The sequence below is a fragment of the Danio aesculapii genome, chromosome 6, assembly GCF_903798145.1.
Source record: "Danio aesculapii chromosome 6, fDanAes4.1, whole genome shotgun sequence".
Lineage (NCBI taxonomy): Eukaryota > Metazoa > Chordata > Actinopteri > Cypriniformes > Danionidae > Danio > Danio aesculapii.
Genome location: NC_079440.1, coordinates 28,528,752 through 28,553,716, shown reverse-complemented (window position 1 = coordinate 28,553,716; position 24,965 = coordinate 28,528,752). Strand labels below are relative to the sequence as shown.

The window sequence follows — 24,965 nt, the reverse complement described above, 5'->3', positions numbered from 1 at the left end:
TCTTTATATTGACAATTGCACACCCTTCGACCTGCCTCCTGTCACTCACTTAATCTGAATTTTAGCGTGGGATTGCACGTATTGTGCTAGCTGATTTTTAAAGCTTATTAGCAGTCTTTACTATTAATATTGCTTAATATTGTTTTAATACAAAACTTTCATTAGAAGTTAGGTTGTAGATAAGAAACTGATTAAAGATACTGTACCCCATTGTTGTATTAATGCTCCAAAACTGTACTCAAATGTAAATAGGAGCTGCTCCCAAAGTGACCTGAATTAAATGATTTTATAGTGTTTTTGCCAACACATTACTCTGAGTGAAAAAATAAGGGGACATTTTTAATAAAATAGTGACTGTGCCCCAGTGTGAATCAATGGGAAGAAACTGCTGTGTGTTTTCTGAAAATAGTGCAAGGATACTTATTTTGAGGCTGTGTCATCAGAATACTGCAGGCTGTAAAAAAAGCACACATGTAATTTCATGTCACATTCACATGTCCTACACACAGGCTTAACAACAACAGACGCTTCAAGCAACGCTGCTTAAATTAATGGACTATTGCGTGTTTATCACTTAAAGCAAATTGGAAAGAACTATAAATTGATTGAAACCTCGGACCTTATCTAGACTGGCTTAATTGAGGGCTGCCGTATAGTATTTTCCCTCAGATGTCTTATTAATTCATCTGAAGCTTGGGTTAGTCATAGAGACAAAAATCAATAAGAATCAGTTTTTAGAATTGAGAAGAATCAAGATTTAAGAAAAAATAAGCATTCTTTCATTCATTTTCCTTCGGCTTAGTCCCTTTATTAATCAGGGGTCACCACAGCAAAATGAAACCCCAACGGATGCCCTTCCAGCTGCAACCTAGAATTGGGAAACATCCATACACACTCATTCACACACATATACTACGGCCAATTTTGTTTTATCCAATTCACCTGTACCACATGTCTTTGGACGGTGGGGGAAACCGAAGCACCCAGAGGAAACCCACGCGAACACAGGGAGAACATGCAAACTCCACACAGAAATGCCAACTGACCCAGTCAGGACTTGAACCAGCGATCTTCTTGCTGTGAGGAGAAAGTGCTCACCACTGAGCCACTATGTTGCCCAAAAACGAATCAATAATAACAAAAAAATTGATGTAGTGCTTGACAACTTTATATTTTGTATGTTTTAAGCCGTGTAAGCAACTGTATGAGGAATTGTGATCACTACATACAGTAATCTAACAGAAGCTTTGAAACAAATACTGAATATTCATGAATTCTGCGTATGTTGGCCAGAGCGCTTGGGAGAACATTCCTGTTGTAGGAGTGTGTGCCAGAACGCTGACCCAGCAGTCTTAATTGGGTTGCACAGACATCTCTGGCTCTGCTGGTGTCAGGGAGGAGATTTATTCCTTCACTGGCTGGAATACCTGATGTTACCCAGACTGAACTCTCGCTCTAACAGCACCTTGTACATGTTTGACAGAAGTATAGGAAATAATGCCAATTCAACTGTTGTCTTCACATCTTATGTAACAAAAGCAAACAAAAGCAAAATATATGGTTTTATTTAAGAGCTCAGGTTTGCTGATTAGCAAGCATTTGAAGTGTCAGGCTGTGTTATGTAACAGCATTTCCCGGTCGGATGTTTCATTACTATAGGTTACTTTTAATTTTCCCCCTTCAAGTCTAATAATAAAAGCGTAACTTCCTCCCTTGTGAATGCCAGCAGAACAAGGGCCGTAATTTTGAAAATGTTTTCGGCTCTACTGCTTAATTAGTTTCCTCTGTATTCTGTTTAAAACTGTTTTTCACTTCAGGCACAAATGAGTTGCTGACATTAATAGGAATTATTAAGAGGACAAAACTCATTCTTGTAATTAGAGAAGATAATGTAGTGACAACAGTTGATTTATTTTATTAACTCACTTTGCTTATTTTGAGTGGCAGAGCGGTTGATTGATGATTTTTCTGTCTGAGAGAAGAAAACACATTAGGTGGATCTTCATTTAAATGTGCATTCAGAAGTTTGGTGCTATTTGAAAAGGTATTTTGTGAAGAGTCATCTGAAAGTTGTGCACTGACATGAGATGAAGAATGTAATGATAATAGTTTTCCAATAGTCACAGTGGCACAGAGAGTAGCACAATCATCTCACAGCAAGAAGGTTGCTGGTTCAAGCCTTGGCTAGATCAGTTGGCATTTCTGTGTGGGGTTTGCATGTTCTCCCCGTGTTCGCGTTAGTTTCCTCTGGGTGCTCTGGTTTTCCCCAGAAGTCCAAAGACAGGCTATGGGTGAACTGGGTAAGCTAAATTGTCCATAGTGTATGTTTGTGAATGAGTGTGTATGGATGTTTCCCAGTGATGGGTTACAGCTGGAATTGCATCCGCTGTGTAAAACATATGCTGGATAAGTTGACGGTTCATTCCACTTTGGCGACCCCAGATTAATAACTGGACTAAGCAGAAAGGAAACGAATGAATGATGTCATAGTGTCACGGTACGTTGAAAACACAGATACAAAAAGGTAGGATCCAAATGCATTTAATGAAAAAATAATCGTGCAGCTAACAGAAAAACAACAGGGCATCCAAAAACCAAAGTATCAAAAGAACAATAATAAACAAAACAAGAAACTAAGGCAAGGTACGGGAACACAACACATGAACAACATACCACACAAAAACAAATGACTCAGTAACAACAAACGGGTGCCGGGTGTATAAATAGTCCAAACAATCATTAGTGACAGGATTCAGCTGTGTGTGTAATCAGTGGAAGTGAAACCTGGTGTATGTATAGTGGAATGAAGGGATCTGTAGTTCATGACTGAATTGTAGTTCACCGGCGATCTCTGTAGTCCTCAAATCGCTAGTGAACATGACACATAGATAGTGACATTGTATATAAAGCAATTGGGGCCAGATGTCTTAAAATGAAATGTGAAGTTTGATTGTAAACACACACAGCCATGGGTCTTATGGTTAATGAGTTGGTCTTGTGATCAAAAGGTTGCAGGTACGAATCCTGGCACTAGTAAGTATTGTTGGTGGTATCGGAATAATCAGCACTCTTTCCACCCTCAATACCATTACTGAGGTGAACAAGACACCAGTCCCCCAATTACTCCGACGCCACAGCAATGGCTGCCCACTGCTCTGAGTGTGTGTGTGTGTGTGTGTTTACTGCTGTGTGTGTGTGCACTTGCATAGGTTAAATGCAGAGCATAAAATCTGAGTATGAATCACCATATTTGACCATTTCACGACTTTCCTTTTTCCTTTTCACATATTTCCCTTTGTTAATACAATATTTTGTTATATTTTTCGATAGAACTTGTAAACGCACAGTCCGAGAAACGTTTTTTAATGTCATTATGATATCTTACACAAATAAACATGACATCTGATGTTGTCTGATGTACATCTGATATAATTTCATTGCATTTGCAGATATCGCCTCAAATGAAACAATTTCATTTGTTGCTCTGCTTGTTTAGGCATTGACAAAAGTAAATTGTGTGTGTTGCTACAATCCTACTACAAGGATTTCTGAATTTGGACTCTGTATGCCATCTGTATGCTTAAATCAAAGAGTAGTGATGCAAAGAGTAAAAATCAGTCAATGAAATGCACATAGAATCATGCTTTCCTTGCAGAGAATGTGTACCTTTGTATATTATATAATACTGTCAGTAGTCAGAAAATACAAAGCCCAAAATAAAAAAAAACATCAGTACATAAGGTGGGCCGGTTTTTTGACTATTTTGCTAGGAAAGGGGATTAATAATTTTGTATAAAAAATCAGTAGAAAACACATTAGAAATGGATTTCCTTAATAGTGTAAAGATTTACAGAGCACCTACTAACACCTGACAATATGAAGTTGCAAGAAATTGTACCAAAATAGGAACTGATGTCTATTCATAGACTGCTATGATTTAACACACACTATCAGCTAAAAATAGGGGGGAATCGAAAGGCTTTCTGCTTATTCATTTACACAAGAATGGCTTTGGAGTGCTTGAAAGTGCTAACTCTTGAAAACGAATTCCCAAGTGGAAGTTTTTGAAGTGACTTTGCGCATTTGTGTCATGTCTTTTTACAAAGTGATATCAGTGTGAACGGGGATCTGTTGTGTGCACAAATCATAGTATATTTGCACGATTGATTTTACTTATTACAAAAACGTTCTAATAAGTGCAAATAGTTGAAAACTAGTTTAACTAGATTGCTTTCATAGTGGCGGTTCATTCCACTGTGGTGACCATGTGAGTAAGTGCAGAGAGAGTGCTTTCATAGTATAAACATTCACAGTCACAACAAACCATCTACTATTGATAATAGGACTTTGTACATCAAAAAAAGCTATTGATGCACATTAATACTATTTTGTTCATCCAACAGCACGTGTGCTTCTCACTGAGTGTTTCTTCAAAAGTAATGTACAAGGTAGTCTCAAATAGCCAGACCTCAGACTGAAAGCTGAAGGTCTGGGAAATTTAATCACTTTGAATGGTCAAGACTAACTGACAGGTTAACCAACCAATCTTCTTTTGTTTTGTGTCACATCATGTTTAGGGGTGTGAAAATGTCCATAGAATAAAAGCAAGGCTGGCATGCAACCGTGCATCATTCTTTCATGTCTTTAAAAGTTTACACCAACGACGCATCAATATCCTTAATGATCTGTCAGCAAAACATATAGGAAATCAGTAGGACATGGATGTAGACACAGACATATTTTTTATTTGATCAGACTTGTTTCCAGGTGGACTGGTACACTAGACTCGCATAAGTTCAGTATATTTAAACTAATCAGAGGATAACTGAGGATCTTCAGAAGTGTTTCCAGAAAAGTGTGACATATGCATTAGATGTTAAGCCACAGGCGCTGCAGAATTAAAGTGGTTAAAAGATATATGACAGCAAATGTATATGTGTCCCAATTTTTGTAATCAAAAAATGTTAAACTTTTACTGAATAAGTGTGTACATGAATCAAAAAAAGCATATGTTATTGCATTCAGACACAGAAACACAGAGAAATCTTAATGTTAATCAGAACTTAAATGTTTATTAGGACCAAAGACTACAGAATTAACAGCTGTCATTTTTGTGTGAGCAACACACAATAGTGATGTTGCATTTTCAGAATGTATCATTTTCAGTGTCGTCACCTACTGGCTAAAATTTAACTCACAGAAATAGTCACTGAATAATCACAGCCAATAGAAATTAATTTGTCTTTTGGGTGGTTTGCTGTTATTTAATTCAAACATTGCTATCTTGTAACATTTTGAACTCTCATTCGCATTAAAATGTGAAAGCGCTAGGTTTGCTCTGCAGTCTGTTTCTTTTGATGTCCTTTCGCCATTTGAAAGAAACCATGAATTTACAATTGTCCCTCAGAAGATACAACATAAAAGCATTATTAATGAAATACACTGTCTGACAGCATGATATATAGTTATGAGGCTCTTTATAAACTCAAACAATAAATATTGCAGAGTCATATTCAGCCAAGACTTGAACATCAAGGCCACACAGTTTGGCTTTAATTATGATTTGATTATTCATGTAGTGCATAATGTACTATTCTGAGAATCATTGTGCTTCTGATGTCCCATCTCGCCGTTATACTTTCTGTCATTTATAGCAACTACTTTTAGCCCTGTGAAGCCGATTACCTCTTCCAAAGACTCTGAATTTTACAGTAATTGCAAAGGAGAAAACCCACTCATTGGTAAATTAAAGGGAAAAAAATTCTCAGGAATTTCTTATCTATATTCTTATAAAAAGGATTTTTTCCCTCAGTTGTTCTCAGCTATTTTTATCACAACACAGGCAATTTGTTCCCTTTACTTATGTCTTTGTTTTGCAGCCGGAGGGCAAATCCTGAATTATGTCATGGAAAACTTGAACTAATTGTGTCACGTGTGGTTCACTACTCATGGTAACTCTAAGATATTGTTGTCAAGGGAACCTGGAAGCAGTTTAGCTAGTCTTGGGGGGCACAGTTAGGGAGGTAGGTTGAGGGAGGTATAAGCTCATGTGAGGCACTTATTAATGTTATAAATAACAGTATGAACATACACAGCTCTATTGTGTTTGAAAAAATTATTATTAGAGATTCTGGCATTGTAACACGAACTACAGAGGCAGACATTTGACCATTTTACTATAACTTTAACTATAGTCCCCTAGCTTTTCCTAAATGTGTGTATATTTAATTCTTAACATTGTTTTTAAATAAAATTACAAAACACAAAAGATTTATTACTACCTTGAGTGGCCATAATGGTCAAACTTAGCATTTCAGCATCTGTTATATGTCCAGTAAATCCTGAAATAAAACTGTGGCCTGATTTTCTTTGAAACAACATCATGCCTGTTCTTTTTTCAGCTTAGCTTTAAGTATATTGGGGTCTTAAGAGTTTTTAAATAATAATTCCTATGTCACCACAAAGTAGTATTCATGGGTTATTATACAATCGGTCTCCTCAGACGAAGAGTTTATCTGTTAAGTTCTGCAATTATCCTGACGTGATGGCAGGTGTTTAAACTTCCACAGTATTAAATTGTTTAGGGACAAAGAGACTGAAGTGTTAATTTCTCAGAACCTTTTCAGGCTTTTAATAGATATTCTAATATCCATAAATATCCTAACATAAACCGAATGACACCCAAATAAACATTGCCAGTGAAATCAACTTCAGTTCATTAGTTGTTTATTAAGACTGAAGTACCTACAGGTTGTGATAAAGAGGTGATTATTGATCTGGTAATGCTCTAGCATCAATATTGACAAGACTTTACACGAAGGAATGATGCTGAGCTTCGATCTGAGCTGATTTGAAAATGAACTGACCTTCATGCTATTTTAGACAAAGCGTGTAGTTGACTTCGGGTCATAGGTCTATTGATTTGATTGATTACAAATCGAACACATTGAATGATCTGTCATGTGAGCAATAAATAGTTCAGCAAGTGTTCAAACTATTCAATACAACACAGAGACTTAAAAAACAACTCAAAACACACAATCAAGATAAGCTACTGTGAAGCCATGATCATATACATGAATGAATGCATGTTGTAAATTGATTGTCCTGATTGACTGTATAGATTGATTAATTTATGAAAGAATATAATGTACTGCATTTTTGTTGCATGTATTATTTGAGTATGTGATTAATTGTAAAATCATCTTATCAGTTTTGACATAATGTTGTTTTTGTAACTTGTTTGTGCATTCAAATTATTAAAGGTTCATAAAATGGCATTTTGTGATTTTCTTAAACATTTTGCCTAATAAATTATTATAAATATCATTAATTATAAATAAATATAACTTATTGCATTTGGTCACACTTTGTTTTGATGGTCTGTTTTGTTGAATTTAAGTTACATTGCATCTAAATGCCAACTAATTCTGAATTAGATTATAAGTAGACCTAACCTACTTATAAGTAGGTTGGAGTTAGGGTTAGTGTAAGTTGACATGTACTTGCAAAGTTTCCTATAGTCATTTAAATGACTGTTAAAGGAGCATATCAACAGATATTAAGCAGACAGTCTACTAATACTCAAATGGACCATTAAAATAAAGTGTTACCTTGCATTTTATAAGACAAAAAAGAAAGCATTTTTAATAAAGAACATCTAGAACCATTTACTAAATTGTGTTGTAAAGAGAAGTGAATTTACACATGAACACATCATAAAATGCAATACTAAAATATTACATTTAACAGTGCTCATTTTTAACCATTGGTTAATGGCATTGTTTACTGGTAAAACGATAGAGCTTATAAATATTTTTATATATCTATATATTGAAAATAAATGCAAGAAAAATGCTAAATACATAAACCTGAGTACAAATATGTGTTTTGCTTTCAATATGGTATCTGTGGTGTAAAATCCTGCACCATAACTAAACACAGAGCTGTGGCTTAAATCCATGTGTGTGCCTAAAGCAGCCATTTCCTTTGTCCCCATTGTATTGCCTGTGACAACCCTCGCCCAGTGTTAAAAGCTCAATTTTACACTGCTCTGAATGAAATGGAAAAAGCCTGTGTGAGCTGTTGTGATGTCAGTCAGACATTTATGACAGCAAAGACACACAGATTCTTTCTGTTGTTCTTTAGTTCTATCTTTAGGCTAAAAGATAGAGCTCAGACATGTGATGGTCAAAGCCTTGCCATTGGTTCTCATCAGCATGTCCTCTGTCACGCTGCTGCGGTCGTTCTGCCCACCTTGTTTGTCACCGTGAGGAGGGGTTTGCCTTCAGAGGACGCCTTATTGGGAATCTCCTTCAGGACCATGGCAACGGTCTTATCTGCAGCCCTAGAGTCTTTCCCCTACAACAGTGAAATCAACAATGACTTGTGTCAGGACAGAACATTTACATATTCCAAGTATTATTGGTCCTACGGTGACTAAAGGCTCAAAGATTTATATGCTATAAGATTGATATGTTTACACTGAGCGTCAATGACACAGCAAAATAAAACACTGCCTGAAACCACATATGAAAAGAGACGTATGAAGGGTCAGAATGTGTTTTTTGTGTGTGTGTGTGATGGAGTTTTGTATCACCGCAGTCATGTGAATGATAGTGTGGCTGTCATCAGTGGTCTGCTGTTATCTGAGTGACAGAGACAGAGACATATGACCAGTCTGAGCAGTCTGTCTCTGGAGAATTTAAACACTGCCTCCCTTGGGAAAAACTGCATCCTATTGCTCCAAGGCCGTGTTAGATAACAGGTTAAAGGAAAAATCCACTTGACGGTTGACAAACAACCAATGTAGTCTATTTTTCTAATCACCTATCTGTCGTTTCTATTAGTCCATACTTAGAACAGATACTGTCTGTTGATTTTTTTCGTCCAAAAGGCCACTAAATCTACAAACTTCAAAGCTGTTTTAACTAACAAGCATGGTTTTGTCAAGCCAATTTTCAACATTTGTCTTGACAATGAAACTTTTATAATACTGCATTTCGTATTTCACCTTAAAACAAACAAACAAATCAAAATACATATTTATATTATTTTACATTCCAGTTTGAATTGCTGATTTGGACTGCAAACAAAACTTTTGTATTTGTTTTGTGGTTCGTAAATAACATGTTAGTGGCCTGTTTTGTAAACTTCAAATCTGAAATAGTTTTCTTAAGAGATATATGAGCAATATCACACAAGTAGCAGTGTAATATGGCTTTATCCTAGTGTCCCACCAGTGACGATATACAGCCACATTGCATTGCTACGAGTGTGATATTGCGTTTATACAACAGTTTAACAGCATAATCGTGTATATAAAAAAGAAAATCAAACACAGAGAGTCTAAAAATTCTTTTTAAGGAACTACTTTCTTCCATCATTCATACGCATTTGCAGCTGACGTCAGAGCAGCAGAAGCCGTTACTAATTCACAAACATAATTTAGGCCCAATCCCAATTCTATTTTTGTACCCCTACCCCTTCCCCTTGGCCCTTAAAACCGAGTGTGAAGGGGAAGGGCTTCAAAATTTACCCCTAAAAATTGGGACAGCACTACAGCACCTGCACACGTCATCTTATGTCATCGCAATCTCTTGCTTTATATGAGATCAGACGATCGTGACTGCTGTATTTATTCCAGTTGTGTTATTATTTGGTATACCTTCAGGAAATCACTGAAGGCATATATTATGTTATCATAACTATCAAATGTGGCAATAAGATCGTAACTATACTGCGCATTTACACAGGGGCCATATTCATCTATGTAAACACACCAAAAACAACATTAACATTATAGCAGACACTGTATAAAGCTCCTCACCAGACTCACTAGACTTTTCTGACAGAGTATTCGAGTGTCATCAAGTGTCAGAATGTTGTGGGACTGCTATACAGGAGTTATGATTATTATGGATTATAGATCGCGAAATTTAGCGGTTTTTATTTCAGCATTTTTTTTAAAACATGACGGTAAAACGCGAACACGGTTATGAATATGTTAAAACATGTGCTTGTTTGTTGTAAAAATTCATAATTATGACAAAAAAATACTAATTTGTGGATCTCCTTACTTCCGGGTGCAACTATCCTGCTGTGTGGCTGGTGTATTCTGGGAAATTTTCTTAACCCTTCGTTTCAAGTGTGCTCCTGAAAAATCTTCATTCGAAGGGCTATCTACCCTTTGCCCTTAGCCCTACGCATTCAAGTTATAGAGAATTGGGACACCCCTACTCCTTCACAGGAATGCGCAAAAAGGGGTAGGTAAGGGGAAGGGCTAAGGGGTAGAATTGGAATTGGGCCTTATTGAGCTAGTATTTGAATAAGCGTAATGTCTAAAGTGATCACAAAACAGGTTATTTTGCTCACATTTTAAGATTATAAGGTTGAACAGCATGAAATGCCATCAGTCTACAGAGATTTCCCAGTATTTCTCTGTTGCAATCAGGAGATCACAATAATTAACCCCAAAAAAGGTAAAGCAGTGCAAACACAACGAGATTACTGTTGTGTTTGCGATAAGAAAAAACGCTAAACACATGCGGGCATTTCTTTCTTTCTTTTTACTAGACTAGTCTGCAGTAATGAAAACAGGAGACTCATTAGAAACAAACAGATGGTCAACCCAAAAGTAACTCTTATATACACTATTATGCTGTCAAACTGTTTTATAAACATGATGACACTCGCAGCAGTGCGATATGGCTGTATATCGTCACTGGTGGGACACTAAGGAACTCGACCTGCAGACTGCTCAGACTGCTGCTCGTGTGATATTGCTCATATATACACACACAACATACATAACAAACCATTTTATTGCTTTTCCGTCCATGAGGATTTTAAATCATTAAACTTTTTAAGGCTTTAAAAAGTTGCTTCAACACTTTCCACCAAGGCTCTCAAACTAAATTATGATAAATTAATAAATAAATTATCATTACATATGAATAATACAGAACGTGTTTGGAATTCAATTAATGTGATTATACTTATTTATATTTTATGTGAACTGCAGATATGTACTATACCTCATAATCACAGAATCAATAGAGAAACATTTATTGCTTACATCTCATTCCCAGCTGTACAAAAACAATCTGATCTGGCCAGATGAAATTGTTTTAAAATACCAAAATACAGCTCTAATTCATCATCTAGTTTTGAGTAGAAAAGGTGACGTCACCCTGAGATTTCTTAAAGATGAAATACTGCATCTTTGCAAAATCTTGTTCTATTTTTAAAAAAACCCTCAACCAATTTACAGCTTAAAACTTTTCAGTCATCTGTTTTTTTCTCAACAAAATGTATTCCCTGACGGTCTAATCTAGCATGGCTCTGCCATTAGAGATAAGAAAAGTAATCTCTCTCTCTGAATCACTCTGTCGTCATTCTTAAAACGAGAAGTGCTCAATTCATTCACTCCAGCCTGTGATCGTGTCTTACTGGTCTAGTGGCATTGTGTGGACGTGACCCAAGAAACAGCTCTCCAGAGACCTTAATGCTATTAATGGAGACCAAGACACTGTCTGCTGACAAACTTCTGCTTCTTACTAGACTGAAAAAAAGTGTGAGTGTTTTTTAATTAAAATGTAAACAGTCCTTACAAAGGAAGAAGCCTACTTCATGATTTGTTTTTGTCTTCTTTGTCCTTGTCTTTTGCTTTCTGTTGGCCACGGTTTAACATTCAAACTTTTGCTTTTTATCTACAGTAAATATTCATTGTTAATTTATTTGTATTATTATTTTTACATATTAGTCCATATTGGTGTCTAACACACAGGTTTGGAAGGTAAGGTTCCATTGTTAATGCTATAGTTGATCTATTTAATAACACACAATGAACAAATGAACAATGAAAAATACATGCATTACAGTTTTTTTTTTTTTTTTTTTTTTTTTTTTAACATTAGTTAATGGGGAAAAAATGTGCTCATTCGTTGCTTCTTTTAAGCCCCGGTCAGATTTTTATTGTCGGTTACGAAAGTCACTATGTCAGATAATGCAATTTTGTCTTGACAAAATATTGACTTGTCGTGGGTAACAAATGTGCCAGACTACACATTCCTTCGTGATCAGTCATCCCGTGACATCTACGAAGAGCGTTATTTCCCAAAGCAATCACAAGTGTTATAACAATATTTCTTATCTTAATTTAAATGTTTTTTTTTCTTATTTCAATCACACTAAACACTGATGCTTGCTGACAACGAGGCTTCAACATTTAAGGATATTTGTTATGACATTGATATAATCAATATAATTTCCTTTTTAATATTAAGATATTTTCTTTGAAATCTAAATGTATATTTTCCAGTCATGGATTACTTATTAAACATTCTCTTGTCTGAACTTGCCGCGAGTGAGATGGAGAAAATGAAAGCACATCAGCACCAAGGGAAAATCAGATGCTCAAGACAAAATAATGACAAATGAAAAAAAAAAAAAATAATGACAGAGGTTTGTGATACAATAATTACAGTCAAGCATTCATTAAATCCTTATTTTCCACAGAGCGAAACAAATTATTCACCTGCACATTTGAGTAGTGTATGGACACAAACTAAAAATATAATTCCTATATTTTTCTTGGAAAAAATATCATTTTGAAACGAATAACAGAGGTGAAGTACTTTAAAACTAGTCCACTATATGTTTCAGCGCCAAAACATGAACTGGTTTGTTAAATAAAATATTTACAATAAAATTACAGTGAAATATTCACAATTTCAGAGAAAACTACATTAAACTGTTTTCCTTGTTAATGTCAAAATCATCTGTTGCTGGTAAGTTTCAATTTAGTTAGTTTAATTAAGTAATTAAGCTTTTACAATGTATTGTACTTGAGTTTCCAGATTACCTCGGAAGAACAAACTCGGTCGGAAGGCTGAGAGAACTCAGTGGAGATGTCTGCATATTTGTGCCAGTCTGTGAAATAAAATTGCTCAAACCACCTTAATATTTCAGAGAATTAAGTTAAAGTTTGCATAACCAATGATTGATCTTATTCATCCGAGACCCACCCATAAATAAATATGTAGCCTATTGTTAATTACCTGACCCACGGGTAAATAGCAGCACATATGTACATAACCTAAAAATTATGTGCTCCTATTATCCAGTGTCACCCACACGACGAGACTCGTCATGAAGAACAGGAAAAAAATTAAACATGCTAGACTTTTGGGTTAGTGTTTTGAGGCGTCGCAGACATGGTATCGGTTGTCATGAACTATGCCACATTACATGAGAAAAACGATTGAATTTTATGTCACAACGCTTATTTGTCATTTACGAATCCCTACGTCAAGGAAATCGTGCTGAAATCGTGACAAAATCGTGTGATCTGACTGGGGCTTTAGTTTACACACAGTGCACTAAATAATGTTAACAAGCACAATTCTGTATTTTAATAATGCATTAGTAGATATTGTTTTATTGCAACTATTATTAATAAAAATCATGCAAGTATTAATCCCACTGGTAACAATTTCCTGTAGAATTTACAGTAACTTACTGGCAGCAGTTAGCCAGTTACTTATTGTAAATCAATTACAAGAGAAATACTGTATTTACATTTACATCACCATTATTACAGAGTTTTATGTTTATCTTTGCTGTAAAATATACAGTTTTTTCTACAATGCAACTTTAAAATACAGTAACATACTGTATAAATGTTCTACAGTTAAATACAGTTAATTTCACATTTAAATACTGTCTAATTTACAAAAATCCTTAACAGTGCATTCTTAATTCATGTTTGTAAATACATTAATTAATAAAACCTTATTGCAAAATGTGACTTAATATTTAATTATGGGAATTAAACTGTGGTGATCTTTTTGTAATCAGTTCAGTTGTAAAAATCTGAGTGACACATTGGTTATAAGGAGCACACAAGCTGCATTCATGCTCTGGTACAGTAATTGTAAATATTTCATTAATATTTTTTTATTATTTAACTTGATGCAATTAAAAACCTCAGGGTGAGCACATTTACAACAAATTTGTTGCATAATTATATATATTTTTGGAATTCTTTGATGAATAGAGAATTCAAATTGTTTGTAACATCATAAATGTATTTTCTGACACTTTAATCAATGCAATGCATCACTGAAACATTGAAACCACTGTGTATGAAACATTTTAAAACTATCAATCTTGCGTTGCAGTGAATCCAGGTGACAGGAAAAAAAAAAGGTTTTTTAAAAACTACAGGTGTTTAAAGTTATTATTTGGGTGGCAGGTGTGTCAATGAGTTATGGAAATAAACGGGTTATAAATATTATGCCGCTATTGCCACAGCTTTCTGTGTAAATAATCTCACAAGTGTCTGGTATCAGCTGCTATCAGTGGTGCTGAACTAATAGATTCATTGGTGAGTAAAATACACCTTATACTGCCTCGTAACACTTTGATCCTACTATATTATTTATATGCAATTATCAGCACTCAGTTAATTTGCTACCTTTTTATATGTAAAATAATACTTGCACGTAAAACCCGTCACCTTTCTAAATTGTTGAAAAATTTCATAAGCTATCATATATTCAATTTACTGTATCTTTCACACACAATTTTGACGTATAATATATTACGTTTAATTTGTTTATAAAGCTGTATTTAGGAAAAATCTGAATTTCAGTTCATCCCTTGAAAGTCTGTCAGTTGGAAATTCTGCAACAACCGGCAATCCACCACAGCAGGAGGCATTTCATTAGTCCGGCACAAGTTTTGAAACTAAAAAAAAGTTATTAATGTTGCATGTTGTAAGCCGCTTAATGCTGTTTTGCTCCATTTTGCAGATTTAGGGGTATTAGATCATTCTGAGAAGTGTGTTCTTCCATTATGGTCATAAAATAAATACGAATGATCTAAAAATAAATTCTACTTCGATTCAATTAAAGGATCTAAATATAAAAGGCAATCTCTTGTCAAAAATCTGAATAGGACACAACCTGATGAACTCGTCCGGAGCTGGTGTTTGCTTCTTGTAGTCTGTGGATTATGTAACAAGAGTGTGTGGATAATGCATCTCTCGTTGGGCTCCAGGCAGGGCTCTGTCCATTTACCAGATCTGCCCTCAGCTTCAAAAAGCACATTCATGTTGAATTGATTTGACTGGACACAATTTGAGAATCATCTAGACTCTGGACCAATAGCTATTATGTCTGAACAGAACACAGGGCTGCACCTAATATTACATGTCCGTGCAAACAGGGATGGTTAAAAAGGGCCTGTAACAAAAATAAACTGTGGCTGTGAAATGAAGAGACACATGTTTGGAGATGTCGTCACTGTGATTAAAAATCTTTTTAACACCCATGAACTGATTTATAAAACAAATACAGTGCTAAGCATATACAAGTACACACCTCACAAATCTATCTTTTAAATTCATATTTTTAATAGTAAGCAATATTATATTTGTGCATATACATTAGATTAGTCAGTAGTGAAGCCAAATTTGGAGCTTATCTAACAAAATAATGATAATGGTTCAAAAGCTAGTACAGCCAAATTTATATGTTATAGAAAAATATTAAATACAAATTTATAACAGAGGAAAAATCAAGAGAGGCAAAAAAAGGAAAAATTTTGTTGAAATTTTGTAGGTTGTAATTTTTTCTTTTGCAATATTTTGCTTGAATTGAATTGCATTACCTTTCAATTTCTAAATATGCTATAAATATGACTAAAATCTTATTTTAATAAATATATCTGTTTAATAAATCTGTTTAAAATAAATCTGCCTATATTCACTGAGAAATGGATAAAATAATCATTTTCATGATTATGCTGAGCACATCAAATAAATAAATTGATAACACATTACATTAAGTTTATCATACTGATAATGTGATGATTTGCAAACTTAAAACAAGAATATTGTAAGATTTATTTCTTATTCACCAATGCCCTGTTACAATTATACAAAAAAGTCATTATTTAATATTTATTAACATTATATTAATAACTTACTGTGTAATTAAGGTTAAGGTGTGTAACATATTAGATGTATAAAAAGGAAACTTTTAAAATAAATTGTTTACATTTTGGTTTAATTTAAACCAAACAGTGCTCCGGTTTCCCCCACAAGTCCAAAGACATGTGGTATAGGTGAATTGGGTAAGCTAAAATTGTCCGCAGTGTATGTATGTATGTGTGTGTATGGATGTTTCCCAGTGATGGGTTGCAGCTGGAAGAGTATTCGCTGCATAAAACATACAGTATGCTGGATAAGTTGGTGGTTCATTCCACTGTGGTGACCCCAGATTAATAAAGGTACTAAGCTGAAAAGAAAATGAATAAATAAATGAATAATTATGTAAAATTGTGATTATCCTGACTCCTTTGAGTTATGTCTGTATAGAAAATATATTAAAACCAGTGTTTTACAGAAATTTACTCTTAAAAGTTATATATTATATTATTCAGTCTCTTTTTTTAAAAAAGTAACTAAATGGGTTACTCTGGTTTACAAAACAAAAGCAGCATTAATAACTAAAAATGTGGGAGAGCGTTGCTATTATCTGATTGTATTGTATTGCAATATAGAGCTATTAAGTGTTGATGTTAAATCAAAAGTAATTGACAAATACATGAAAATAAAATGATTTAATGATAATAACTTGCTATGGTTACACCTGAATTAGTTACAAATAACTCTATAAAAGGATAAAATATGAAATGATAAAAACATATGATATTAATTGTACTCAGCTTAAATGTAAAGTAAAGTTACCTGCAAGAAAGAGAAGGAGAGACCGTAAAAGAACAGAGAGTAGGCCCCAAAGAGAGCCTGATAGCAGTAGAGTCAGAGAAGACTCCAGAGCAAGAGAGGAGCAGAGCAGGAAAAGATCAGCATGAAAAGAGGCCAGAGCAAAGTTTACCACCAGTTTTGTATCTTTCTTGATCATGTGACCAAAGCCCAAATACTGAGACATACAAACTGACCAATCAACATGTGGCCACATCGCAATATCCCCTAAGTTCACACAAATATTTAAAGGTCCCTGATCTTATCAGTATCTGTCTTTGGAATCTGTATAAACCTTTTTGGTGAAAAAGACATGTTTTGCAATATAAACAAAGCAAATATTAATAATTTTCATTCCTACAATATTTATTTTCAAATAGGAATTATTCAGCTGTCGCCTTGAATGACCACACCAACACTGAGGAAAACCTTTCTAAAGTAATTTCTCTTCAGAGCAGCTCAAATATCTGATTCATAACCATATGTCATGCCTGTCTGAGACCTTTAAATGTTCATGACTGGTGTATCAGCACAGGTTCCAATCACCTAACAGAGCTAAAACTGCCTTGACACTCTCTGAGGTTCTTCCCATGCGTTTATATTACCCATTGTGTCCTGATCCAACCCTCTGACCCCAACATGCCAATCCACACGGCTCTACAGTCACAGCTGCCTCCAACAAAGGGTATTAAATAGAACCGCTGTGAGAGATTGCATGTCACGTTTTATGAATATAAACAATTCTTCAATCTGGTCATTTATGCCAATTTGCAGCTGCAGCAGTATGCAGCACACAGAATAATACCCTAAATATGCGGCGAACTCCCGCTCATTTAATGATTTTAATTTTCTCCCTGTGCTGGGAGCACTTTGTGCTGCTGATCTAATTAGAGCGTTTCAGGGACTAAACTGAGATGGAATGCACTCTTTTGCTAATCTGGGATAATTTCTGACCAACTTTATACAGAATGAGGGCTCACGTAAAGAGATACTATAGGCAAATATAGGGTAGTAAACCTGGGAAGTACACTGCAAGTTTTAGAGATGATAATGGAAAAGAGGTTTTATTGATTTAGACACTAATCAATCTAAGGAGAGGCTTGTTTTATTATCATTACATTATAGAACAGATTCTCAACAGCAGCTTTGGATGGAGATCAATGTTTTTTAACTTAACTAATTAGGTTAACAAATGACAGAATGACATTAATTTGACAGCACATGTGCATCACACAATATATGCAAATACAGGAACAAGCTGCAAAATATGCAGTCCACTTTTTATTTCAATGTCCTGGCCATATGGTGCATATTATTAGGGCTAAAAATATACAAGCTACAAGAAATCAACTTTTGAACCGAAGAGTTTACTCTAAATATAAAGCAGTCAGGTTCGCCACTTTGCAATGTCCTAAGACACATTTCTGCTGATCTGCACTATTTACAGCATGTTTCTGTATTTACATGTGATATGAGAATTTGCGTGCGCTTCGGTTGTCAAATGGATGAGGATGCTTTGTCAATTGTGTTAGTGTTTTTCTAATTAAGTTTGTTAACTTGCAGTTCATTTAAACTCTCTGTAGGCCACTGTATGAATCAGTGAATTTTAATAAATTGATTGAGTGACTAATTCAATGTGTCAGAATATCTGAAACTGCTTGTTGAATTTACAAAATCCAGACCTACTACAGTATATCAAACAAAAAGTATTTTTTCTATTAAACATCAGTTTCAGCACCTACAATTACTTTTAAAGTACAGTTCCTCTATGTGATCTCATGGGATAAAAAACACCCATGATGCACTGTGGTAATCACTAAAGTAAGTAATCTGTGTATTTTTTTGTACTTTTTAATGAATACTGTGAGTTTAGACATGCTGTTCATACTATTCTGGGTATGTGCTATTTAGTAGGGAAGTGGAGAGACCTTTCCACACAAACATGGGTATTTTCAAAACCGCAGTTTTTTATGTGGTTTGGCTATTTGTCCAAATAAAAACACAGTATCAGGTGACTCAAAGTGAAACTTTCTGAAAACTCTGACCAGGGGTAAGATTTTCAGAAACTCTGGGAACAGGGTGGTTGTGTGCACACTAAGGCTGGATTTTTGATGTCAAAATGTGCACTGTTTTCTCCTTTCTGACTGGCATCACAGCTGGGTTCACATCAATGCGATTGAGAAAAATTTGGCATGTATTCAGCGTCGTTTACTCTGCTATATGGTAGTCCACCTCTGTTCTTTGACTTGTATGCAAAATACTTCTGCAAATACTTAAAGGTGCAGTATGTAAGTTTGACACCCAGTGGTTGAACTAGGCATTACATTCCTGGGTAAAAACAAATGCAAGTGTATGTTGCCAGATTAAAGACCAACAGGGCAGATTTAAACTGTGTTATAAATAAAAGCAACATCCTGCAATAGAAGCAATGTTTTCCATATTAAAAGTAGTTTTTGTTCTAACCAGCTCCTCGAGTTGACATTAGAAATGGCTTCATTTCGTGCAGCTGAATAACAGAAAACTGACAATGATCACCTCAGGTACACCTCATGTGCTTTATTCAGTGTTAAATGCTAACAATGTGGGTTTAAATGCCATTTTACATGACATATTGCCATACTGCTGAAAGCAGCAGATCTTGAAACTAAAATAAACCATTTGAAATTGACTCAAAACTAACACATAGTGATTCAGCATGTACATTTAATAATGTTAAAGATAATTAATATGTATTTATTAGATTATAAACCTGGTAACACTTTATTTTGATGGTTCGTTTGAGTATTAGTAGACTGTCTGCTTAATATCTGTTGATACTGCTCCTTCAACAGACATTTAATTGACTATAAGAAACTTTGCAAGTACATGTCAACTTACACTAACCCTAACCCTAAACCCAACATTAACCCCAACCTAACAGTCTACTTATAATTGAATACGAATTAGTTGGCATGTAGATGCAATGTAACTTAAATTCAACAAATGGACCATCAAAATAAAGTGAGACCATAAACCTTACCTTTTCATGAGTGAGTGCATATTTTGTGCTTCTGAAGGGCTGTATTTCAATTTCTGTGGTGTTTCATCTGGTGCAAAGAGCCAAATTGCTTACCACTTCAAATCTCGTCATGTAGTGTGTTGTTAATACACTGGGTGACAATGTAACCTGCCCACCTAATGTTTACATTCATAATATTTATATTACTTGCTAATTAATAACCTGACATGGAACTCTGAATCTGTGTCTCATTCCAGAGTCTGCTACTGTCCACTGGAGGTCGCATTTCGATCACGGATGCATGCTTTCAGAGCCTTTCCAGCCTGATCTCACGAGAAAACGTAAGTATTTTACATTTTCACAGTTTAGTGGCTAATTCGTAAGAATTCGTACGAGTTCAGTAGTACGAAATTGTACAATTTTAAAAAGGAGGCGTGGCACCTAAGCCCACCCCTAAACCCAACCGTCATTGGCGGATGAGCAAATCTTACTAAATTGTACAAATTAGATCGTACGAATTTGTACGAATTAGCCACTAAATCAAAAAGTTACGAATTGCCGTGAGATTGAGTTGGCCTTTCTGAATGAATGAATGAAATATGCGATTTTCCATGAAGGCAACCTGGGGGTGCTGAAATATAATTGGCTAAACTGACATTGGGTGGGTTAAAAGAATCAAAACAAAGACAAAGTTCCAGCACGAAAGACACCTTTTCAAAGCACAATAATTCACATTGTTTTTCAGCTAAACAAGAATGTTCACTTGGCATGTTTCTTAAATATCTACAAACATATTATGGTATTTTTATGTTTTAGAACAGTCAAAAACGTACATACAGCATCTTTAATTCCACGTAGAGGTTTTTATTGCCGCCAGTTGGTTCGGCATGCTTTTAACATGCATCACAGTCCATTTTGACATTTCATGTGGACAATGATTTTTTTTAATTCAAGATGGGAAACCTCAGTTTAATAAATACTTGTGTATGTGTGGACATAGCCTTATATACAATCTGTATGAATGGTCCCAGAGGATGCATGGATTCATTTGCATATTTTTTCAATGAATCAGCTATTTTGGACAAATTGTGCTGTATGCATGACTCAAACACTATTCATATACTTTAGTCATTCGATAGAAAACATTTCACATACATGTCAAAATAGAATTCTCTTTTCTATATTTGTCTAATCAAAAGTCGATGTTGCCGAAATAGCGAAATAAAATGCTGGAACACAATTGCCTTAATATTAGACAGATCTATTCAATTTAGCCTAATGTAATCTGTTGTCAGATATCTCAAGTATTCACGTGACATGCAACATTCAAGATCTGGCCATCAGACGTTGCAGTTCACATTCACATGAGTTTCCTTGCTGGAGGAAGAGACTGAGTTCCTGTAATCAGCGGGCATCTAGATGTCCTTGTGCTGACGTTTTTTGTGGTCGGTAAAGAGTTCTCCCAACTGCCTACAGCCATCCTCCTGTATGTGACTCACAGAGCCCTTATTATGTGGCATTATTGTCCATTCCACGAGTCTCTTTGGACTACATTTTTACTGTATAGCTCAAGTAATCTTGATAATGAGCAACTTTCTGCAGCACAGACACCATTGCCACTCGCAAAACCATGGAAGAACAATTTAAAGGTCAGATTTTGTGTAAAAACCTTTTTTCTTCATTTTCCTTTGTTCTTTGGTGACATGTTAAATGCTAATGTTAAACTCAGAGAGCCCCTGCTGAGCACTTTAAGGTGCACAAAAGCACCTTCGACATCTGACAGAGTTGAGAGCAGTACATGTCAGCCAATTAAAGACTTGATAACTTTAAGTTCAATTACTTTTTTTCTGCCAAACATTCTAAAAATTAGAACAAATCAGGCATAAGGCAACATACAGTATCTAAAAAATGTAGGCTACTTTTAATAAATGGGATGTGAAGCTTTTGGGGGGATGGAACAAGTGTATTTTGTACGTTATGATCTTAATTTTAATATTTTGTGTACAATTTAACATTTGGTATATTTAATTCAATTTTAACTGATATTAATTAAACATTGTACTGTAACAGCGATATATATATATATATATATATATATATATATATATATATATATATATATATATATATATATATATATATATATATATGAATACCAAACAAATCTTTAAATAAAAATAAATAAACAAGTAAATAATGATAAAATTGTATTGTATTTTTGTAGATGTGAGAGTCCTACTTTTATTTAGATTGGACAGGGATTTATAATTCAATTAAATGAAAACATAAAATGAAATGCAGAAGTTTTTTTTTTTCCCATTTGCCGAGCGGTATCAAACATTTCATTAAAACTACTCTTTCTCTTTCAGTAGTTCCTCACATACAATATCTTGTTTGTCATTGGGGGCATGCATGAAATGTTCCTGAATGAAAGTGAAAGTGCCAAACTGCAGTTAAAGTCGACAAATTAATAATTTGGCAAATAATTTGATTACTGATGTCCATGTGCATATAGTCACTGTCCATCTCCCCTGCGTCTGTGTTTGCTTTGCCACTGTAAAAATCAGTACATGCTCGTACTGAAACTCCCCTTTTCATGCAAACTCTTCCCTCTTTCGCCACTCGACACTCCCACCTAAACAAAGCTGGACTTTTTCCTGACTTTTTTCAAACTAGAGGTGTGAAAACATCGTTCTGAGATGGGGGTGGGTTCATTCATGGCCCTTTAAACATATAGAGCACATCAGCAAATGTAAAGATCTTTACATTTTTTTTTTAGAAATGTTTATGTTTATTTATAAAATGCATAGTCAAACATATGTGACATATTATGTGGACTAAATAGGATTAAGTTCACAGAAATAAATATTAGTTTTTAAATGGCTTAAGACAATATTTAAACTTCAATTACCTCCGATTTTATTTTTGAGTAACTTTAACTAATTGAGTATTACAACGTATTGCTCATCATGTGCTATAAATGGAACACAGGATCATTGGACATACTTCTTCAGCCTACATTTTTGTCAAAACTGCAAAAACATACCTAAAAATGCATTTGATGGCGGTTTTTCTGTAAAATGAACACCAAATACATACCACAAAACAACTTAATGGTGTCTGTAATCATACATGTTGGCCTTACCAATTTATGGTTCCAAAAAAGTAAATAAAAGCAATATACAATCAAGGTAAAACTATGTGTAACAGTAGCAACACATTTTGTGTTTTGCAAAAATGTAGACTGAGGCATGTATTTCCAATGAGCTTGTATAAATGAGTACAACCGTTCAACAAATACATAAGCTATATATTTTATACATAATGCAAAAAATCAGATAACAGCATTTTCATTTAGTTCTTTAATAAATGTTTAAAATAAATGCTTATAAAAACATAGGATGAGCTATCATCATTCTAAACTCCCATCATTCTAAATATTTCACTGAATTGCGTTTTGTCCTTATACATCCTCCCCTACACAGGCCAGATGCTGATTTCATTGTAGAGGGAGCCCTGTACCTTCCAGCAACGCCACGGGTGCCCTTGAGACTCGTTATGGCTGTAATATTTTAGAGTAATTGCATGGTGATGCGAATGTGAAGTAATTTAAGATTTTCATCTTTGTGTTTTGATTTGCGCATGGAGATATAAGTCTGTTTTTTTTAATTACCCCGTTGATAGCTGTAGTGGCTTCGTGTGCCATCTTATCAAAAAATAAAATGAGAGCATTGAAAATATTACATGGAGAAATAATTATGGACACACAAACAAATTTACTAACCCAGAATGATAAACAACATGCGGAAGGGAACCAATCTATTTATGTGAAATAATTGGTTCATGCCTCAGCATGCAAAAACTGTGGTGGGGTGAGAAGGAGAGGGAGAGGAAGGTAAAGGGAGATTGCGTTGAATTGCATTGCCTCTTTCCTGAGGGGCGTATGCATGTTCATATGTGTTATACGAAACCACAAGGGCATTCAATTGAGTGTAAATGGTCATTGAAAAGGCACCACTCGTTTCTCAGAGCTGATAGTACATTACTGAAAATATACATTACAGAAAAGCTGTAATTGACCCCTTAAAGAAATTCCATATACAATCTACAATATGCAAACCGCACATTTCCTGTCTAAACGTATCAGTGAAAGTCAAAGAGACCACTTATTTCTGCAGGGTGACCTGATCCTTTTCTTATGATTTGTTGTTGGCTGTTTAATGAGAATATAATGATTGGGCGGAGAGCAGGTAATGATCCAACACCCTATTTATGCATGACCAGTTTTGGTGATCAGAAGCCTTCATAATGTATTTTGGGACTTTGCGAATGCCCTGAACAGTCGGTTGTTTCCAAATCCCCTGTTCTGTAGCAGCAAAGCCTATTATCGTCATTGTTTAGCCAGCCCAAGTCTTAAGGTCTCCAATTAATGGGTGTCCTAACTTTCTCCTCTGGCATTTGGGAGGATACTCTCTAGTGGTGCCTCACAGGAGTAGTCGTAGGATGAATCTTCTTTGGTCTCCAGAGAAAAGTGCACTTCTGGATAAAAAATCTGTCCTCATATGTGAAACCTGAGGTCAGAACATTTCCAACAAACTGTGTCTCACGAGACCAATTTTTTTTTGCTGGATCTTAAAGGTGTTAAGGTATAGGATTAGGTATAGGGAGAGGTCTGAATGATGGCACTGTTCACATGGAAGAGACTGAGGCTTAGGCTCTCACAGGTTTCTGGATGTTCTTTGATGCTCTTGAGGTTGTAAATTACATACAATTTCCAGAACAGACATGAAATTCCTCTCATTTCTCTCTGTACATCAAGGATATGAAATAAAATTACATATCTAAAAAGAGCATCTCAGTTTCCATTTGAATTCATGCTTAAAGCAAATGTGACTGCAGTTTTTTAAATAAATTAGAAATATGAGATTTGCACAGGTAGGTATTTATCAAATGTTATCCATAAGTAAATGAAGTACATTTTATTAAGACATTTGTGTTTGTTATTATAAGTAAACCATTATTTTTGGGGACCAAGTGTACTCATAAGGACAATTAAAGCTGTAATTAGCTTTTCCACCTGAAAATCAGCTTAATTAAACATAAAAATAGGCCACACTTTATAATAAGGTCTAGTTCTTGCCAGATTTCTGCAGATTTTTAGTCTATCATTGAGTCTGTTTATTTACTTGAGTAAAT

General features: G+C 34.9%; 1 protein-coding gene across 2 annotated transcripts in view; it reads right to left on the bottom strand.

Moving 5' to 3' along the window:
• The window catches only part of pex5la (peroxisomal biogenesis factor 5-like a), a 145,587-nt gene that overhangs the window by 62,784 nt on the left and 57,838 nt on the right, over positions 1-24,965 (bottom strand). The window contains exon 2 of one of the 2 annotated variants that reach the window (XM_056459878.1): positions 8,257-8,361. The exons of the other annotated variant lie outside the window; for it this stretch is intronic. Within the exon in view, the coding sequence (XP_056315853.1) occupies positions 8,257-8,361 (105 nt within the window). The remainder of the gene's footprint in view (positions 1-8,256; positions 8,362-24,965) is intronic. 2 annotated transcript variants of the gene reach the window in all.